This window comes from Eumetopias jubatus, unplaced genomic scaffold (genome assembly GCF_037043125.1).
Source record: "Eumetopias jubatus isolate StellerSeaLion01/CBP00866 unplaced genomic scaffold, mEumJub1_p1.0 scaffold_2, whole genome shotgun sequence".
NCBI classification, from domain to species: Eukaryota; Metazoa; Chordata; class Mammalia; order Carnivora; family Otariidae; genus Eumetopias; species Eumetopias jubatus.
The window spans coordinates 143,685,344-143,706,986 of record NW_028274808.1 but is presented as its reverse complement, the minus strand read 5'-3'; the positions used below and the strand labels follow the sequence as shown (position 1 = coordinate 143,706,986).

The 21,643-nt window shown below is 37.7% G+C and overlaps 1 protein-coding gene across 1 annotated transcript in view; it reads left to right on the top strand.

Moving 5' to 3' along the window:
- Positions 1-21,643, top strand: part of MTHFD2L (methylenetetrahydrofolate dehydrogenase (NADP+ dependent) 2 like) — a 133,349-nt gene that overhangs the window by 29,528 nt on the left and 82,178 nt on the right. Inside the window, exons 4-5 of the mRNA XM_028100504.1 lie at positions 12,053-12,205; positions 13,600-13,707. Coding sequence (XP_027956305.1) covers positions 12,053-12,205; positions 13,600-13,707 — 261 coding nt within the window. The remainder of the gene's footprint in view (positions 1-12,052; positions 12,206-13,599; positions 13,708-21,643) is intronic.

The following is a 21,643-nucleotide window of genomic DNA, read 5'->3' as shown; positions in this document are numbered from 1 at the left end:
CTGGAGAGAGGCAAATCCAGAGAGTCACAACCAAGATCTACTCACATTGAACAGAAGCTACTGGAGCTATAAACTGATAAACTGACTCTTAAATGGAATTTTGATGAGTTTTTGGAGGCCAAAGGTATGCTGGCATAAGAAGGAGAAACTCCTGGGCCCATAGTTTTGGGTGTGGCAACAACAAAAAAAATCACAAGGCATGACAAAAGGCAAATGAAAACAGTTTGAAGGGACAAAACAAGCATCAGAACCAGATTCACGTATGACACAGATTTTGGAATTAGTGGACGGAATTTAAAATAACTGATTCATATATTAAGGGCTCTAATGGAAAAAGTAGATAACATGCAAGAACAGATGGACAATGAAAGCAGAGAGATGGAAACTCTCAGAAAGAATCAAAAAGAAATGCTAGAAATCAAAGCTACTCTAACAGAAATGAAGAATGCTTTGGTGGGCTCAGTTGTAGACTGGACATGCCAAGGATAATATGCTTGAGAATATGCCAGGAGAAACTTCTCAAATTGAAATGCAAAGAAATAAAAAAGGGGGGGGGAACCCTGGAGCATCCAAGAACTGTAGGATGTTTTCAAAAGGTAGAACCCCCATGCAATTGGAATACCAAGAGAAGAGAGAAACATTTGAAGTAATAGCGGCTGAAACTTTGCAAAATTAATGACAGACACCAAACCACAGAGAACACCAAACAGGATAAATACCAAAAATGGTCAAAAGATTTGAACAGACACTTCACCACAGAGGAAATAATTATGAATAGATAAATAATTACGAATAGAAGAAATAATTACGTGAATAGATACTCAACATAAATGGAAACTATAATAGGATACTATTGCACACCCGTTAAAATGGCTGAAATTAGAAAGACTACTGACCATACCATATATTGTTGAGGATGTGTTGCTGTTGGGAATGCAAAATGATTCCCTTTGAAAATAGTTTGGTCATGTCTTAGAAAGTTATATGTATATCCATTGTATGGTGCAGCCATTTCATGTCTATATATTTACCTAAAAGAAAAGCAAACACATATTAATATGAAGAACACATACTAATATGAAGACTTGTATATGCATGTTCTTATAAGCTTTATTTCCTTATAATTTCTGGAGGCTAGAAGTCTGAAATCAGAGTGCCAGCATGGTCAGATTTGGAGAGAGCTTTCTTCCTGGCCTTCAGACAGCCCCCTTTTTTTCTGTATCCTCACAAGGTGGAGAAAGAGAGCAAACTCTCTGGTATCTCTTTTTATAAGGGCACCAATTCCATCCTGAGGGTTCCATCCTGATGACCTCATCTAAACCTAATTACTTCCCAAAGGCCCCATCTCCAAATACTGTTACATTAGGAATTGGGGCTTCAGCATATACATTTGGGGGGACACAGTTCAGTCCATAGCAAGTGGTTATTGGTGATTGGAGGTTTTATTGCATTTACTTGTATTCCTAATACAAATAAATGCAAATCCATATTAGGTTGGAGCAGGGAAAGGGATGGCTTAGTGGATGTATTGTGCGCTTGAATAGAGATTACTATCAAGGCCATAACTTTTGTTTTGGGTGGTGGATTTGCATCTGCCTAGCTTATTATGAAAAATAATTAATTGTTTAAAATTTGACTGTGCTTGGACCAATATTGAAATTGTGTCACAAGCCATGAATTATGATGTAACCAATTTATTTGAGGTTTACTCAAAGAAAAAGAGGCCATATTTCAAACAGAATATTTTGTTCAAATCCTTTGTGACATCATTTGAGTGTTTACACAGAAACAAAGCCATCCCTGTGATAGCATTTTCCCACTTTAAAAAAAAATTTTCTCTGACAGGTAACATTTTTATCAAAGAATTTTTATTCAAGGCGAACAAAGTGGATGATGATTCTCCTGCATGTGGTTATGTTAACCAAGTGGTGGCAGCACTGAGCAAGCAGTTTTTTTGTTTGTTTGTTTGTTTTTTAAGGCTAATGGTTTATAGTGGAAGTTGAGTAAATTACTTTGATATGGTTTACATATTAGTAGGATTGGTTGGTCCCTGTAGCCCCGTATGTCTCTCCCTATTTATTCCCAAGTGGAAACCATCCCAAGGTCACCGAGATCTATAGAATTACCTCTTTTTGAGCAATTGCTCCCATAAACAGGTTATATCATGTAACTCAAGATGCCTGACTGACTACTCAAAGTATCTTCAAGATCCAGAATTTCCTGGAACCACAGTGATTACTTCTTTTCCTTTTCACCTTTTTTCTTTTTCCCTTACCATGATGTCCTAATCTATTTTTTGAGTGCATTCTGCATTGATAAAGAATTTACCAAAATCCAAAGGCCCTTCAAAACATCTGACTATTTCTTTGTAGAAAGTCTTTTAAAAGATCTGTTCATATGGTTGCCTTCTGACCCTCTTTATTCATTTACCAGTTCAAACAAGATTTACCAATCTGCATATAACTCTCTGCCAGGCCCGAGGGGAACGAGGTCGTTAGGACACAGTTGAAACTAACTGTCCTTGGAAATTTGCAGTCCCCCAAACACAACATCTCTTCTTTTCCCTGTGTGTTAGAGAAGCTCATTAGGATAGACATGCTTGCTCATCTGAGGGTTCTCCTCTATAGAATACACACTGCTTGGAGTGCAGTATAGTACATTTGACAGAAGTCACTGAGTCTAGTGCCTAGGAAACCAAGGGCTTAATAAACCAGGATATTTTCAATACTCTTTCTGAAGAATAAGGCAACTTTTAGATCTCCATGTACTCTTTAAGTCACTCAAGAGAATTATGAAGGGCAAAAGCAGCAACCTTTGTGTTATGCGTAGGTCCCTACTTCCCATTAATTTGTTTTTTTCACAGCCTTTAAAATAGGTCTGCCTAGGAATGTCCCGTGCAGTTTCTGTGGCTACAGGACAAAATGGCTAAGGAAGGGTGGAGGGCCAGATCCAGCCCTTCCTGGCCTAGACAACACCTCCTACTCCACCTCCAAGCTCTACTAATTCTCAAATTTGGGGGTGGAGTAGCAGAGTGAGATTAGACTCTCTTCCCATTCCTTTTTTGTCCCCTCACTCCTCGATGATGAAACAGCTCTTAAATGATGTTGGGCAAGTAATAAGCACCTGGTAAGTATTTTCTGTCTCAAAACCTTGATGTAGAACCCAAAGGGTGTCATTTAAATATTACTTATTGGCTTGAGAATAGGAGACACAGCTTCCAAAAGTATCTCACTTATTTACTCCTATAAAATAATTAACTCATTAAGAGACTATAGCTGAATAATTTGATTAGGCAGACATTTTTCTCCCATTTTTCTGAAATAACCATTCCATTAGAATGTAGGCTCCAGAGGGTAAAAATTTCATCTGTTTGGTTCACTATGTATCCTAAATCTTTAGAACAATACTGGGCACATGGTAGACACCCAGTAAATATTTGTTGAGTGAATAAATGAGCACATTTTCAAGGGCATGTATTCATGTTCAGAGTGTGGACTTTAACCTATAAGCATAAAGCTTTGCGTTAAATTTCTGACTTTTCAAGTCCTGTTTGAAAAACAGACAAACATGAATCTTTTACTTCAAATTTATATTGGAAGACATAAAAATGCCAGATATATAACAATATAGATGCACAGATACTGACAAATAAAGATTTTAATGAAAGCCACCTTTGGTTTTTCATTTTATTTTTAAAGGATGGATGTCAGAGGTTATATAGAAGAATCAGACATCTTTTCCTTATGGTGGCCTCTTCTAATTATTTCTGGTTGTCCACTGATTTTGTCTAGTTTCTTCATCTATAGGCCAGGGGTAATAGTAGTCATTTTCCAACAAATATTTATTGAGTCCCTCCTGTCCCAGGCACTGTTCTTTGTGCTAGGAATACATCAGGGAAAAAAAGACAAAAATTTCTGTCCTTGTGGAGTAACAGGAGACACAGACAATAAAAAATAAATGTAATAAATAAATGTATAAATAAATAAAATAAATGTATAAATACATTTATATTTATTAGAAGTTGATGTGCTATGAGAAAAAATGTAGAGTATAGTAAAGAGGATCAAGATGTTGGGGGACAGGTTGTATTTTTGTTTCTTGAACATTTTATTATGAAAAATTTCAAACATACAGAAGAGTTAAAAGAATGGTACAGCGAACACCCATATAATCCCAACCAAGTTTCCATAATCATTAGCATGTTGCTGTTTTGCCTTGTCACATATCTATCCATTTATTCATTCATCAGTCCATTTTGTTTTTGAGGCATTTAAAGGTTAGAACATACAATGTATCCCTAAAACTTCAGTGTGCATATCATTAACTACAGATCAATATGTATGTTTTTAGGTGAAATTTATGTTGCACTGAAATGCATATATCTTAAGCCTACTATTACATAAGTTTTGAAAAATATAAACTCTCATGTAACTTAAACCCCTATCAGAATAACGAGTGGGTTTTGTTTGTTTGTTTGTTTGTTTTAAATCAATTTAGAGAGGTTTTTTTTTCATGTTCCCTCCCAGTCAATCCCTGTCCCTACCTTCATCCTCAGGGAACCATTGGTCTGGTTGGTTTTGGTTTTGTTTTCTGCAGGCATATTGCCCATTTGAATACCTTCCTTTGTAAAATACCTGCTTATATATTTAGCTCATTTTTAAAAACTGAATTATTTGTCTTTTTAAGATTTAGTTTTGAGAGTCCTTTATATATCTAGATACAAGTTCTTTGTCAGATATGTGTTTGCAAATATTTTCTCCCAGTCTTTGGCTTGGTATCCATTTTGTTAATGGTGTCTTTGGATGGGCATAAGATTTTAATGTTTCTGAAGTCTAATTGATCAGTATTTTTCTTTTGTGCTTTATGTTTTATATTCTAAGAAAACTTTGCTTGTATCTAGCACATAAATTAAAGTTTTCACCCAGAAACTATTCAGTTTTAGCTTTATGTTTAGATTTATAATCCATTTGTAATTGAATTTTCTGCATGCTATAAAGTAGAGATTATGGTTCACTTCCCCTCCCCATGGCTATCAAGTTGTTCAAGTACTTTCTGTTGAAAAGATTTTCCTTTCTCGATTGAATTGCTTTGGCATTTTTGTAAAATACCAGATGACTATATAAATGTGAATCTAAAGCTGGGCTCTTTTTTCTGTTCCATTGATGTATTTGTCTGTCCCTACACCAGTACCTCACTATCTTGATCACTGTCGCTGTATAGCAAGTCTTGAAGTCAGGTATTGTGAGTCCTCTAACTTCACTTACTTTCAAGATTGCTTTGGATATTCCTGTGCCTGGTCATATAAATTTTAGAATCAGTCAGCCTCCAGCAAAAAACCTCATAGAATTATGATTGAGATGATATCGAACCTATAGATCAATTGGGAAGAATTGACATCATAACACTATTGAATCTTCCAGTCCATGAACACAGCATACCTTCCATTTATTTAAGTCATCTGTCAGCAGTGTTTTCTAGTTCTCATCATAGAGGTCACCCTCAAACTTTAAAAAATTAATCCTAAGTGTTTTATGATTGGTAAACTATTATAAGATGTATTTTTAACATTTCATTTTCAAGTAGTTGCTGCTTGTGTATGGAAATAGAATTGATTTTTTTTAAGATTTTACTTATTGATTTGTCAGAGAGAGAGAGAGAGAGACAGGGTACAAGCGGGGGGAGCAACAGAGGGAGAAGTAGGCTCCCTGCTTAGCGAGGAGCCTGATGTGGGGCTCAATCCCAGGACTCTGAGATCATGACCTGAGCTGAAGGCAGATGATTAACCGACTGAGCCACCCAGGTGTCCCAACAATTGATTTTTTGTATTGATTTTGACTTTGTACTCTGTGGTCTTGCAAAATCCACTTTATTAGTTCTTTTGTTGTTTTGTAAATTCTTTAGGATATTCTGTGTAAATAACCATGCCATCTGTGACTAGTGCATTTCAATTCTTCCTTTCTGATCTTAGGCCTCTTTTTTCTTTTCCTTGTATTATTGCATTAGCTAGGATCTCCAGTAAAACACTGGATAGAAATGGTGGGAGTGGATACCCTTGTCTTCTTTTCTTAGGGAAAAAGATTCAGTATCCCATTATTAAGTATAATGTTAGCTGTGAGTTGTTTTGTTTTGTTTTGTTTTTTCAAGATTTATTTGAGAGAGAGAGAGCAAGAGAGAGCGAGAGCAGGGGGAGGGACAGAGGCAGAGGGAGAAGCAGGCTTCCTGCTGAGCAGGGAGCCCGACGCAGGACTTGATCCCAGGACTCTGGCATCGTGACCTGAGCCAAAGGCAGATGCCTAACTGACTGAGCTACCCAAACACCCTATAAGTTTTTTTGTAAATGCTTATCATATTGAGGACTTTAAGCTTTGCTTTGCTTTGCCTTTGCTGAACCACAGGTGCAATCTCTGTGTAGTTCTCTGAGCCTTGGATGGGCTTCTTGGAGTTTTTCTCATGTGTGTTTTTCAGGGGTCAGAGAATTGGGCAGAATTTATAGATACACTTTGAATCTCCACTCTGTGGCTTTCTCCTTTTCTGGATATATCCCTTCAATTTTCAGCTGCTGTGGTAACCTCAAACTTTGTGCCTTGATTCCTTAAGCAAGTAGGACTGCAGATGTCTACCCAAGTTCTAGCTGTCCTGTGTCTAGGAAAGCCTCCAAAATGAGAAACTCTTTGAGTGACCTTCCTGTCTTTCAGATGTTCACTGTCCTCCAAATCTGTCAGTGTATAGTGACTCTCCAGTGTTTTTCAGATAGCTTTTTTTAAATAGTAGTTATTTAAAATTTTTTTTATTGAGGTATAATTGTCATATAACATTGTATTAGTTTCAGGTGTATAACACAGTGCTTTGATATCTGCATATGATCACCACAGTAAGTCTAGTGAACATGTCACCATACATAGTTACAAATTTTTTTTCTTGTGATAAGAACTTTCAAGATCCATTCTCTTAGCAATTTTCAAATATGCAACACAATGTTATTAACTATAATCATCAAGCTGTACATTACATCAGTAATGTACATTACAACTATAGGTCATTGTTTTTTATGTATGTTTTCCAGTGTTTACAGTTATTGTCTGTGAGAAGTTTGTCCAATATAAACTACTTCATGATGATCAGAAATGGAACCTACTTTAAATAATGTGGTCAGAATAGTCCTTACAGATAATGTAGAATTTAAACAAAGATTTGAAAAAAGGGAGGGAACTAGCTGAAATGACTGTTTTAAAGTCCCCAGGCAGACAGAAGAACTATAGCCAATTTGGGAAATGCCTGATATGTTTGAAGGACAGCAAAAAGAGCAGAATAATGCCAATTAGAATAAGATGAGGGAAAAGTAACCAGTGATGAGATCAGACAGATAACTAGAGTTTTGGAGCAGTACAGATCATGTAGGGTCTTGTTTGCCATTGTAAGGAAATAGGAAGCATTGCAGGGTTTTGAAAAGAAGACTTTTGTGATGTAAAATGCATTTCAAAAGTATAACCCTATTGCTATTTTGTAAATAGATTGTATGGGTGCAAATATACGGATGCAAATGTAAAAGCAGGGAATTAAGGAGGAGGCTGTTGTTAGAATTCATAGGCAAGACAATGGCCACTCAAACCAGACTAGTATCAATGGACACGGTGAGACTATTGAAGTACTAGATCTATTAAAAGAGGCAATTCAACAGATTTTCCAATGGAGTGGATGTTGCGTGTGAGTCAGAATGGCTCCATACTTTTTTGGCAAGCAGCTCAGAAGGATGGAATTGCCATCAACTGAGATGGAGAAAGCTATGGGTGAATCGGTTTAATAAGAAAAGATCTGTGCTCTAAAAGGTTCACACTCATGAGTGAGAGAGACAGTTAAATGGCAAATGTTGTCAACTAACTGAACTAATGTGCTAAGTACTTTTTATAGCAGTTTTGTGGAAGAGCAGAGGAGAAAAATAACATTTCAATTTATGATGAAGGAACAGGTAGCAATCAATCAATGTGTTAAGGAATGATTAGGGTGGGAAAGAACAGGGAAGAAGGAATTAGTTATGGAAGAGTCAGCATGCATTTCATGAACAATAGCACAGAAATGCAAAGTTAATGTTAAGGGAATGAGGGAATGGGACACTGCTTGATATACTGGAGAGAAGGCGATGTGATGATGGTGGATGGGAAAGGGAGGGAGCGCTTGGAGAGGAGACTATAGGAAAAAGGTATAACCAGGTTGACGACAGTATTATTTACTATGCTAATGAGCTTGCACTTTTCCAACAGCCACTGAGGCAGTGGAAGGGGGTACTTTTAAACAGTAACAGAAAAATCTTTGGATGGAAAATAAACCAATAATTTGTTCTTTTTTTTTTCCTGTTCTTTGTCCAAAGGCAATTAAACATTAACTATATGTATATATATATATATATATATATATATATGTATATATACACATACACACACACACACACACATATGCACACACAAACATACATACAATCATACACACAGTGGAGTAGTTGCATAGAGTGGTCTCTCAAGGCATTCCCTGCGCTGTTCTATTGCAATGTTACGGTTATAATTTGAAGGCTTTTTTTTTTTTTCTGGCATGATTTAATGACCTCTCAAGATCATAAGTAGAGGGGCAACACAAAGTGAATAATGCCAGTTTTCCCATTCATTTGGGTAGGATATTAACTGGTTATTTATTTGCCAATGTATTCTGTGGGTCAAAAATGTTTTATAACCACTGTGAAAAAATTGATGCTACTGAGTCTCGTGATTATTTCTTCAAGTCATGGCCCCAAGAGTGAAATTTCAGGGGACTTTCAGTAGCAGTCAGTCATACACACAAAATGTATTTATTTCCCTTACTCATATAAGAAAATATGCAGTGCTTTTCTGCACGGGTTTGGGCATGTTTTAACCTAGGAATTGTGTTGTATTTGGAGGCCTAGAAGAAACAGTGCATTCCTTGGCATATGTTAGGATTATCAAATGTCTTGATTAGAAGGGATGGGGGGGCCCCTTCTGATTTTAACTTTTTTAAAAAATATTTTATTTATTTATTTATTTAGAGAGGGGCGAAGAGGGAGCATGAGAAGAGGGAGGGGCAGAGGAAGAGAGAGAGAGAATCTCAAGCAGCCTCTATGCTGAGCCCAACACAGGGCTTGATCTCATGACCCTGAGATCATGACCTGAGCTGAAATCAAGAGTCAGACAGTCAACTGACTGAGTCACCCAGGCACCCCCAGTTTTAGTTTTTGAATGGTATTTGAGATGATTGATATTTATGACTTCTATATACAGAAGGAGAAACTGACTTTAGGGCAAAAAGATGTAGATTTTAATTCTGGATCTTCCTCTTAGTAGTGGTTTGAGGTTGGCTGCATCTCAAATTCTTTGAGCTTTGTCTTTAAAATGGAAATGATAATACCTTTTCCATTTTAGCCCCTAGTAACTATGAATATCAAAAAGGAAATGGATGTGCTAGTAACATGAACATTGTAAAATTCCCTGTAAATGTAAGTTGTGCTCATTTGCATTATTGCCATTCACTGTACATTACATAATAAAAGGTATATCTTTCGTGGCAAAGGATGCAAGTGAGATTTAATTCACTGCTGAGATAACATAGAATTATATAAAAATGTATATATGTATATATGATACATGAATTGGTTTCCTTGATTCTTATGATCTTAATGTTTTTAAATCTACTCATATAGGTTCTTTTCCTTTTAGACTAAATAACCTCAGTTTTCATGGACTCTCTATGTCACACCTTTGTATGTCCACACATCTATCTTTTAAACACCTATTACTAAAGTGGCTTAATTAAGAGAAAATTGTTTGGAAATGGTGGCCTGATTATGAACTGTGCTGCCATTTAAGAAGTACCTAAGAGGACAGGTCTATAATCACCAGTCTCTAGTGCTAGCCTCCACATTCTCACATGGCTTACAAAGCTTCTTAAGAATTTTAGCTGTGGGGGCGCTTGGGTGGCTCAGTTGTTAAGCGTCTGCCTTTGGCTCAAGTCATGGTCCCAGGGTCCTGGGATCGAGTCCCACATCGGGCTCTCTGCTCAGCGGGAAGCCTGCTTCTCCCTCTCCCACTCCCCCTGCTTGTGTTCCCTCTCTCACTGTGTCTCTCTGTGTCAAATAAATAAAATCTTTAAAAAAAAAGAAGAAGAATTTTAGCTGTGGGGCACCTGAGTTAGGTTAGGCATCTGCCTTCGGCTCAGGTCGGGATCCTGGGATCGAGTTCTGCATCGGGCTTCCTGCTCAGCGGGGAGTCTGCTTCTCCCTCTACCTCACCCTACTTGTGCTCTCTCTCTCTCTCTCTCAAATGAATAAAATCTTAAAAAAAAAAAAGAATTTTAGCTGAGATTTGTTACAACTGCAGTGTTATTTTAGTGAATGGAAGAGCACAGACCAGTAGATGGTGACATTCAGTGTAGCTCAGGCTTATCAGTAAGAGGATGGCTCTCCAAACCTGCGTTCTTTCCATCAGTGGCTAGTCCATGCATACATTAGCCAATTTTAAACCTAGAAATGAATTAATTTAAGCCGTAGCTCAATAATGGAGATCTCAAATGCAATTGTTTTTCTTTTCATTTACAAAGCTTTTGATCAACTATAAAAATATCCTTGGCATGAAGCTTCTGCATGAGTGGTCAATGTCTAACAAATGAATTATCAATATCGTCCAGATTAAAAAAGAAACCACTGTTTTTGTCCTCAAATAGTAAATTAAACATGTGATTTTTAAGAAGTTTTACTAGAACCTATACAATCATCTGGTTTCAGAGAAAACAGATGGAGACTTACTCTGCTAGAACATTATAGAATAAGCACAGTTATTGAAAGTGAACAACTGTTGATTGGAGAGACATTCCAAAGACCTAATTTCTATATGAACATAATTCAAATTACTACTTGTATATATGTAAAAGACTTTGGTAGTTTAATGCTGGCAAATTGGATTTAAAGTAAAATGGCAGTAGTATTCCATTTAGAATACAAAAGATCTAAGGTAAAAGGCATAGCTCTTTTTTTTTTTTAAAGATTTTATTTATTTGACAGAGAGAGACACAAGCGAGAGAGGGAACACAAGCAGGGGGAGTAGGGGAGGGAGAAGCAGGCTTCCTGCTGAGCAGGGAGTCCGAAGTGGGGCTCGATCCCAGGACCCTGGGATCATGACCTGAGCCTAAGGCAGATGCTTAACAACTGAACCACCCAGGCGCCCCAAGGCATAGCTCTTTGAAAGCAATTTGGACTTGGGCTTTGATAATGTTTTTAAAAATTATATCTAAATGACATCCATTGTGTGATGAACAAAGAAACTTTTATGTAGCAAATAATACCTTTATTTCAGTATATTAGGCACATGGGCTAATCGTTGGGTTTAGGGGAAGTCTTATTATTTTTACTTATTACCTTTCAAAATGAGATGATGATTGGCATCTCCTATCTCTTTTGATTAGTTTATTACTCTTATTATGTTCTTTTCCTTCCAAATAGAAACCAAAATGATATTTTAGATATCGATGTGCTAGTGCTTCAGAGAAAGGAGTGTGTGTGTGTGTGTGTGTGTGTGATCTGCTTTTTTGTTATGTCATTTGGGAGGAAGTTAGCCACACTAATGATGTTATAATTATTTTAATACCAACAAAGTCCTTTTAATCTATAATGCTGGAAATATTTAATAGAAGCCGAATTGTGGAAATGTCTTATATGGGAAAAACATAGATTTAAACTACTAAGTAGGTAAACTTATTGAGGCAAAGACTTAGGACCTGGCTGTTTCCAGGTCTCATTGGCATTGTTTTATTTCACACATTTTTCCCTTTCACCGGGCCAGCCATTTCCGGCCCTGCAATTGTCTAAACTCTTATGGTGGTTAATTATAGCCATCATCCAAGAGCACTTTGACTATTTTGGTGGAAAGAAAAAGGACAGAGTAATGATTTTACACCTTTCCTGAAGCCGAATCATAATGTAGGTCTGCAGATTTCAAGTAAAGACCTCCAAATAAATGACCATTTTAAAATTAGACCAATTTTATTTACTTTTCAGACCATGTGGACGAGCGAATAGTGTGCAATGGAATTGCTCCTGAAAAAGATGTAGATGGATTTCATATTATCAATATTGGAAGATTGTGCCTTGATCAGCATTCTCTCATACCTGCCACTGCCAGTGCTGTTTGGGAAATCATCAAGAGGACAGGTTGGTAACTTGAGGTCCATGGGACGTGGGTTCTGAGGGCCACACTGAGCATTTGTGCAGTGCCCTGATGGAACCATTTCACTACTGAGTGAAAGAAAATGATAAGCCATAGAACTTCAGTCCATAGAAAGTTGTAAAGTTATAGAAGTCAAAGAATAACCCAAAGTAAAATAAAATGAAAAATGCATGCCAGGTACAGGTAACTGCCGTTGCACCTTGTAGGAGTGAATTTTCCCAAGAGTAGGTTTGTCTCCCTACTTTTAAATTATACACTTAATGTGCATTTTCCAAAAATGAATTGTAGTTTTCCTTACCTTTAAAAACAAAATGCGGTGATCATATTTGAGCCATCTCTAATGACCTAGTTTTTTTACTATAGACATTTACATTTGAATTGTGCTCTAAATACAGTAATACTCTCTTGAACCCTTGAGGTGTATAGAGAAATGTTTATCTCCACGTTAATCAATTCCATACTGCTTTTATGTTTGTGATCATCCTGCCTCCCTGACTGTCCCTTCCATTTCTGACAGCATCTTCTCCTTTCAAATCTGCTGTTTTCTAATGGAAGGAGAAAATTTCCAAGAGAAAGCAGATCCTAGAACCATCCTTTTAGGATATTACTACTTGTAAAAACCTTAATTCTAACTTCTTCATTTTACTTATGAAGCAACTGTGCCCACACAAAGTAGAGTGTGTTATATTTGCAAATTTTATCTTTCAGACCTTTTTGAGTCCCTGAAATTCAGCACCTCTTTCCTATGGGGTAAAGGGCATGAGCTTTGTAAAAAAATACACTTTTACCCACTTCATTTTGTTCCAGATTTGCTAAAAGTTTGATTGCCAATTAAGCTCGACATTGTTGTACTTTGCTTACTTTATAATTAGTAGTTAATATATTTTAAGTCTTTGCATGTCTAACTCTTCATGTGAATCTCCATGTTTACAAGTAATTTAATGGCAACTTGAAAATGTAGTTTTTTAACAAGGACAATTATAGAGGAAGTGACAAAGCCAAGAAGTGTAAAAAGAATATTTATAAATAATGTGGGCACATTATAGACAAGCCACACAATAACTCAGATTTCTTTTTTTTAAAGATTTTATTTATTTATTTATTTGAGAGAGAGAATGAGAGAGAGAGAATGAGGAGGGGAGGGTCAGAGGGAGAAGCAGACTCCCCACCGAGCAGGGAGCCTGATGCGGGACTCGATCCAGGGACTCCAGGATCATGACCTGAGCCAAAGGCAGTCACTTAACCAACTGAGCCACCCAGGCGCCCAATAGCTCAAATTTCATTAGAAGTTTTTAAAGAATGCTTTAGTTGGCTGTTCAAATGTTTACTCTGCTTCTTGTTGTTGATTCTTCATTTAAATCAAACTCTGTGTTTTAAGGAATTGAAACATTTGGGAAAAATGTGGTTGTAGCTGGAAGATCCAAGAATGTAGGGATGCCCATTGCCATGCTTTTACACACCGATGGAGAGCACGAACGGCCGGGAGGTAGGTTGGACCTTGATTCCATATACTCTTGCGATTTTCTTCGTTCTTAAAATCATCAGGTCAGGATGCTTGGAAATGCGACTTGGTATATTCATGGGTTTATGCAAATAAAAGCTTCCCTTCTTCCTCATCTAATGACATGAGCACCTTGAAAGTGAATAAAGAATTGCTGGAAATACATGGCCCCTTTGCCCCTACCACTATAATTTTAGCCATATACACTTCCTTTAAATAATTGACCGTATAAACATTAAGAAAAAAGTGGAAAGCCACTAAATACATAACAGTCACATGTTGATAGACTTCTGCATGCTCACACCCACACCCACACCCACACCCACACCCACACCCATAGACACTCACAAAGCCCTATGGAAAAAGAAACCCAGTGATGACATATCACTTATCTAAAACGATGAATGAGACTTTTGAATATTGCTTTCTCCTTCCTGGGCCTAAGAATTTAAATATTGCCACTAATCAAAATGTATGTGTGGATCATAGTAAATTAGGGCCTGATGATGACTCCAGGTAACTTTAAAAAGCCTTAGTCTTGAGGAGCTCTTTGAAAGGCCAAATCTAGTAATATGCACACAGTTTTCATAGTGAACATCTACAGTTCTAGTGTTACTATTCACTTGTAACTTAATCTACTAGTGTTTATCTGTCTCTTAGGATATAATATATTGATTCATATTTGCCTTTATGCAGTAATTTCTATGTTAAGCAAGTTAAAATAACCAGAAACGTTTACCTAGGTATACCGTTTTTGTTGGAAAATTTTGACTTGGTGTCAGTGTGTAATTTTTTTCTTCATTTTCAGCATTTTATTTTCTTATCTCATCGATAACATAACAACCAGCATTATGTCACTCCACGACTTGCATGGTACTTTCTCATAAGCCATCTTATTTCCTTCTCAGTCATTCTGGCATATATTAATATTACTTGCATTTTGCAGCTAAAAGAAATGATCTTTAGAGAGTTCAGGTGACTTACCCAAGGCCACACAAGGAAATGGTGAATCCAGAGCTGGCAGCTGGATGCTGACTGTGTTTAGGAGGATAGACTTGGGGCTCAGACCCCTCTCCTGCCATGCCCTGTGTCCTTGGATGAGACATTTATGCCATGCTAGTCACCTCTTCCCATATCCGTAAAGTGCAAATAATATTAATATCTCCTTCACTGGGTTATTGTGAAAATTAGATGAAATATGGACGTAAAGCTCTAATTATAGTGCCTGACATATTAAATTAAGTAAGTGCTTGGTAGGTGTGAACTGTGGCTATTACTATTATTTCCATTATATGCTTAACTTAATGATCTATGGCCATATTAACCATAAGGTGTGGAATAACATGATCCAAGGCTGATGATGTATTCTTTACCTTCATTTGAAATTTTATTGTCTTTTTCTGGTGGTTTTATGTTTGCTTTTTTTGGATTAAATCTAGTCTTTGTTGCAATAATTTGCATAAACATAGAATTTATGAAGTCTGTAAAATATTTGATTAGAAATATGATGTCATAATATTCCAAATCATACTTTCTGTTGTACTTTTCTTATAGATATCAATATATTGTATGCTAATTTCTTGATAAGTTTCCATTGTCTTAAGTACCTAAGTCTAAGAAAATCAATTTATCCCTTCGTTATGCAATTTTAAATTAGACATCCCTATGTCATAATACATATTAATTTTGTAAATATTTTACACTTTGTATTATAAAATATTCTCATGAATGCACGTTAAAAATTAAATAAAAGTGGAATTAATTATAATACTGGTCACTTAGAGGTTAGGTAGTTAAATTTCCATTTATTATAGCAGCACCTAGGTGCCGTTATAATTACAGTATCTAAAAGGTAATAAATTATATTAAAAATGATGTTGAGCAGTTTGCAACATGAGTGGTGTTTAATCTCATGCATATTTAATGGAAGTGTGGTGACATACATGATTAATATAATGAATTGTTGAGAGCTGCTTACTGAAGATTTGGAGTCTGTGGGAAAGTTAATATTTCAAACGTCCCCGTCTGTTAGAGCAGTAATTATGTTCAGTGACTACATGTGCATTGTTAGCTAATGGAGATAATGAAGGGGGATTAACTCGGCAAATTCATATCTATAGAACTGTTCTGATGACACTCACAATGTTGAGCATTCAGCTCATACTGTATTTCTTTGCCAGAAGAGATTCAGAACCCTAATGATTCATTTGTGTCTTAAAGCTAAAGATAATTGTGCTAGAAGAAAAACGGCCATATTGTAATTTAGCTTGATTAATATGTGTCTTACTCTTGGCTAGCTTTTAGTCCTGATTATTTAGGACATAAATTCCAGCTGTTTGGTGAGAAAGAGCTTCTTTTAATTCCTCAAGGGCTTGAAATATTTAAAGGACTGAGAATGTGCTAAAATCTTGAGACAAAAGGTAGTGCTGATGCTCAACACAGCAGGATGCTGCAGGGAGATTATGTTCTCCTGAGGACATGTCATCGCAGAAGGCTTTGTTGCGGACATGGCATTTGAGCTACTCTGTAGTTTCTAGAGAGTAGGTGAGAGATGGTTCTTGTCTTTCAAGAGCTACAGTGTTGGTGGTAAAGGCGGGGGGGTGGCGTAGATACAGAGGCACATGATATACAAGTATGGGTGTTTTAAATTATAGATAGTCAATGGCACAAAATAAAATCTGGCATCTCTAAGCAAACATTGCATTTGCTTAGGGAAGCCTGTGATTAATTGAGGGGTTGTAAAGATACTGACAATGGAGAATCTCTTCTCTTGAGCTCCACTCCTTTTATGGATGTTTGAGGGCCATTGTGACCACCTAGAGGACACTGTGTATTCTTTTAACTTCTTTGTATGTGGTAACCTACCCAGTTTCACCTTTTTTCAGAATGGAAACTGAATACCATTGGTATCAGCCCAATGTCTTTATTTTTAGCTTTATCGTGAGGAAGTAAGAGAGAAGTTCTTGAGTTTCTCTAAAACAGAAATTCCTGCAAGATAACAAAGTACCATAATGACCAGGTGTTAAGATTATTACTTGTCATCAAAAGAATAAAGAATCTGATTTTATTTCAAGTTATCTTAGAGTAAATGTCTCTTCATATTTTATATTCTTATGTAGGACATCGCATCTAAACAGATTCCCCCTAAACGGCCACGACATGGAGTTACACGCTTCTCCTTTAGCTGAAAGGTTGTGGTATCATTGTAGTCCCTGCATTGATGCAGGGACCTTTTCTTTTTTAAAGATTTATTTATTTATTTGAGAGTGAGTGTGCTCACACATGTGTTAACGGGGGGCGGGGGAGGGCGGGAGGGAAGAGGGAGAGAGAATCCCAAGCGGATTCCCCACTGAAAACAGAGCCCAACATGGGGCTCAATCTCACAACCCTGAGATCGATCATGACCTGAGCCAAAAACCAAGAGTCAGACACTCAACCAACTGAGCCACGCAGGTGCCCTGGTGCAAGGACTTTTTCAAATAGCATTTTGAAAAGGACAGCAACAAGGTCTATGGGTTCAGGGATCTTCTTGAATTCACTCAGACAATATGCATTCAGTACTTAATTCTCTGTGAAACGCTGTGGGGAACAGTGGTAGAAAAGGCTTAGTTCTCTGTTTCTGGAAGATGACTGTCTGCATCTGACCTCTACAGAGGTCATCTTTGGACACAGTTTTCTCCAAACACTGCTTCTGCATTGGTGTTCAGCTTTTGAATTCAAAGCTACCCTTCTGCCATACCTTTCTGTCTATCAGGTCATTTTTATTCAAGGGGCAACCTATCTAAATGGAAAACCATAAGACATTTTGCCAAGAGAATGCCCTTCCTTTGAGAAAATTGGCTCCAGGTATGAAAACACTTTTGCCAGACTGGGAACATTATCTCTCACCTGCAGGAGGTGCTGTCAGGAGGTAACACAGGAGTGGAGGTTCCAGGTAGTGCAACGTGATCTGAGTGGTATGTGTGATTAAGCTCAGCCCAGTGCCAGGTTGGGCCAGGCATTCTCGGGTTTCAAAGAGAGGAGCCAAATAGGAACGCCTAGGAATGCAGGAGTCATGCAAAGGCTCACGCCACAGGGCCTGAGACTTAAGTCTTGTTGGCAGCAGAGTGGAGTGGGATGTTTGCTACCTCCATGGAATGAACCATTGTCAAACTGGGGCAGGGAGGACGGCAGGCATTTCGTCGCTGTTCCTCCCATCCCATGACCCCTAAGTTAGAAGGCCCCCAATAAGATATTGGAGATATTATGTCTTGTGATGCCTCCGTGTCCATTAGACCTCACTGAATTCCAGTGCTGAGTTTGCATAGTGGAAAGTAATAGAAAAAAAAAAAATGCTTGTTCTAGTCTCCTTTTCTTAGCTGAATAATAAGAGTACTGCTTAATTTTTTTTTTAAGATTTTATTTATTTGAGAGAGAGCACGAGCTGGGGGAGGATCAGAGGGAGAGGGAGAAGCAGACTCTTCATTGAGCAGGGAGCCTGATGTGGGGCTTGATCCCAGGACCCCTAGAACATGACCTGGGCTGAAGGCAGACACTTAACCACCTGAGCCACCCAGGCACCCCCAGTACTGCTTAATTTTTAACATCTCCTAAATTCAGCCAGCTCTTATCTGGAAAGCACTGTACTTGGAAAATAGCATGTATTCTTACACCAGGCAGCTGGGACTATTACACTCTTGCAACTAACATTAACCATTATTTAAAATGTAATGTGACATCTAAGCCTTTCTCTTTCCTTTTCATTTTCTCTCTTTCCCCATGACTTCAGAGTACAAGGCATTTGTTTTATTACTGGCACAGAGCATCCCTTTTCTAGTGTCTGTAAGCCTGTGCATTCGAGGTACCACTCGTAAGGTTATTGTGGTCTGCTCCACACTGCCCTTCAAGGCATTCCTCCTGCCTCTTTCTTCCTGGGACCTGATGCTGAAGCTCCATAGAATCCCACGCTGGTCTTCAAACATGCCATGTCTTCCACGCCTCCTTGCCCTCATGTACCCTGTTCCCTGTGCATGGGACTCAGCGTCCTACCTCCCACCCGTCTTTCCAGATGCAGCCCAAATCTTCTGCTTTATGCATGTTGCATATGCTGCGATCGCAATACTAATCCTCTCACATGTTGATCACCTACTTGTTCTTTCCTACACATGCATAGTGAACTTGAACTTCTCAATGACAAATATGTGTCTGGCTTTTTGTATCTCTGAAATCTAGCACAGGGCTTGGCACGGAGTAATGCAACCAGCCAGTCCATCAATAAAAGTTTTTTTAGTGTTTCCTATGTGCCAAGTACTGTGCTAGTATTGTAGAAAGTGAGACTACAGGCTGGAAATTTAAAATAAAACTGTCACTTACTGAAAACAAAAAATGCCTGTATATTGAGAAGGAAGGGGAAGAGGGAGAGAGAAGTAGCTAGGTGCTTATCACACACTAATTCCTTCATATTTTAAAATTACAGGCATTTATATAAAAGTATAACTTAAGACTCCCCTTTCCCCAAGAATCAGATCACAGGTGAGGAGGGTGGCTCATGATTGTCAGAGGAAGGGGAGAGGAGATCTCAGGACACTGGGAATGGAGGGGAGGATGCTGCTGGCAGCATTAATTGAAAGAGGTCACAGTGTTTTCCCAGTAAAATGCTTAGGATCTCTCCTTTTCTTTAGGCTAACTTTGTTTTCCCCTCAACCTGCTGATAGATGTGGGTGTCTTGTTACAGAGGGGCTGATTTCTTTTTCACTAAGCGTGGGGACTATGATGGTGAATATATCAGCTCTTGTTCTGTTCTCTTGAGCCCACAGCCTAGTAGGAAAGACAGCCAGCCATTAAACAGTTAGGTATGAAGGATTAATCACCACAATCGTGCAAAGAGCTGCAAAAGACGTAGAGCTTTCCGTAATAAAGAGTTTAGCTATAGGAAGGAATAGTTTCTAAATACAGTTATAGATGAATGTTATGCCTTCCTGTTGCCCACGTCCTGTTACTATTCTTCACTTCAGACCAAAAAAATCCCACCTAATAGGCAAAAACAAAACTATATTCTACTTGAAATTATGAAAAATTCTATCTACGGCCATACCACCCTGAAAGCGCCTGATCCCATATGAAATTATTCGTAATTCCTAAAATCTGGAAGAAAACATTTCACTCTCTACAAAATAAATAGTTCATACCATAAATATAAATGATGATTTAGTGATTTAAAAAAATAAAGTCAGGGGCTCCTGGGTGGCTTAGTCGGTTGAGTGTCCAACTCTTGGTTTTGGCTCAGGTCATGAGCTCGGGTTCGTGAGACAGAACCCCACTGGGCTCCACACTCAGCGGGGAGTCTGCTTGAAGATTCTCTCTCTCCCTCTCTCTTACCCCTCCCCCTGCACACTCGCTTTCTCTCCAGAATAAATAAATAAATCTATAAAAACAATAAATAAAGTCAGTGCCAAGAGTGTTATATATAAAGGTACTAAATGTGCTTCAGTAGTGTCTGAAGTTTCTTCTATTTTTTTTTTCTTCTTATAATTTGTTGCTTTTCTTATTCTGAGGTCTTTTTCTATTTCCCATTGTGAATATTTCTGAAGACCTTCAGGACATCCCAGTGCTGCTTCTCTTTGTCCCCTCCCTCGTTGTTCTGTTTTAACCCCTCACCTGTCATCCTACAGCGTTGTAGATAGGAGTGTTCCCTCTTACTCACGTCTTATATGTCAGCTCAGATATAACTTCTCGAGCAGGCTTCTCTGATTGCCTGTCCCACCCTCTCACACACACCATCACGGACACACTGAAGAACTTTTCCTTCACATCATTTATCCACTCGTGATTAGCATTTCTTAGTGTCATTATTTGATTAATGTTCATCACACTCACTGGACTGTTAACCCCACAAAAGCAAAGACCACATCTGTTTATCTTCCCATTTTATCTCCTGCACCTCACACAATAGCTGTCCAGAGAGTCTTTGTTCAACAAAGGAATGGGTAAATTTACTTGTCGACCAAGAGTATCATGAAAGATTTAATACAACTGTTCATTAGCTGTATTCTTAGCAACACCAATGTACCACAAAATCTTAAGTGGGTTTGATTTAAAAAGAAAAAAATGGGAGAGGAGTTGTTCAAATAAGTTTGGGAAATCTGGATTAAATAAAATTGAACCTATAACTTGACTGTGATATTTCTCAGACTTTAATGTAGTATTATAACATAGCCTTTAACACGGGAAGCACTGTGAATCTCTGAGAGGGTAATAATATTTAGTATTTGACTCTGAAAGTTGGTTTTTGATTTTTGTTTTTTCCCTAACAAAATACATATATTTGTATTTATATTTGCTCTATTTGCATCTAGATATTTGCGGTTTGTACTAGCATATCCCCAGAAGTCTAGTCTTTTTCCACAGAGAGGATGAATAGAAGGGCAGTAAGCAGTACAGTGTTCTTTGAGAAGTCTGCATATTTCACTCTCAAATGCAGGCAGAAACCTTGGAAATACTTGTTTAGTATTCATGTATGATCTTTTAAGCATGTTTGCAGAATAAGACTTTGTAGTAAAGTCCTTGAGTTTATTTTCCTCTGTTAATCTTGGAGAGTAGAAAGTAAATGCAAAAATTATATAAAGCTGTAACAAACAGACCCCTTCTGCATCAACACACACACACCCCTTCTAGCCAAAACAACTAGAAAGGAAAAAACAATACTTTGGCTCATGTCAGCACCCCTTGTCCCATGCCTAAGCTGGCTAGCTCATTTTGGCTAGGATTTGGAAGGGTCTGATTGCTTTAGTCTTTATAGCTTAAAATCTGTTTCACAATCAGAAATTCTGTCAATCCTGATTTGGCAATTTGGTACCATGGGGAATTTGGTCACCTGAGGAATTGATTCACGTAGATGACTTAAAACATTTCATCCCCTTAACAGGAAAATAATCCTAGAAAT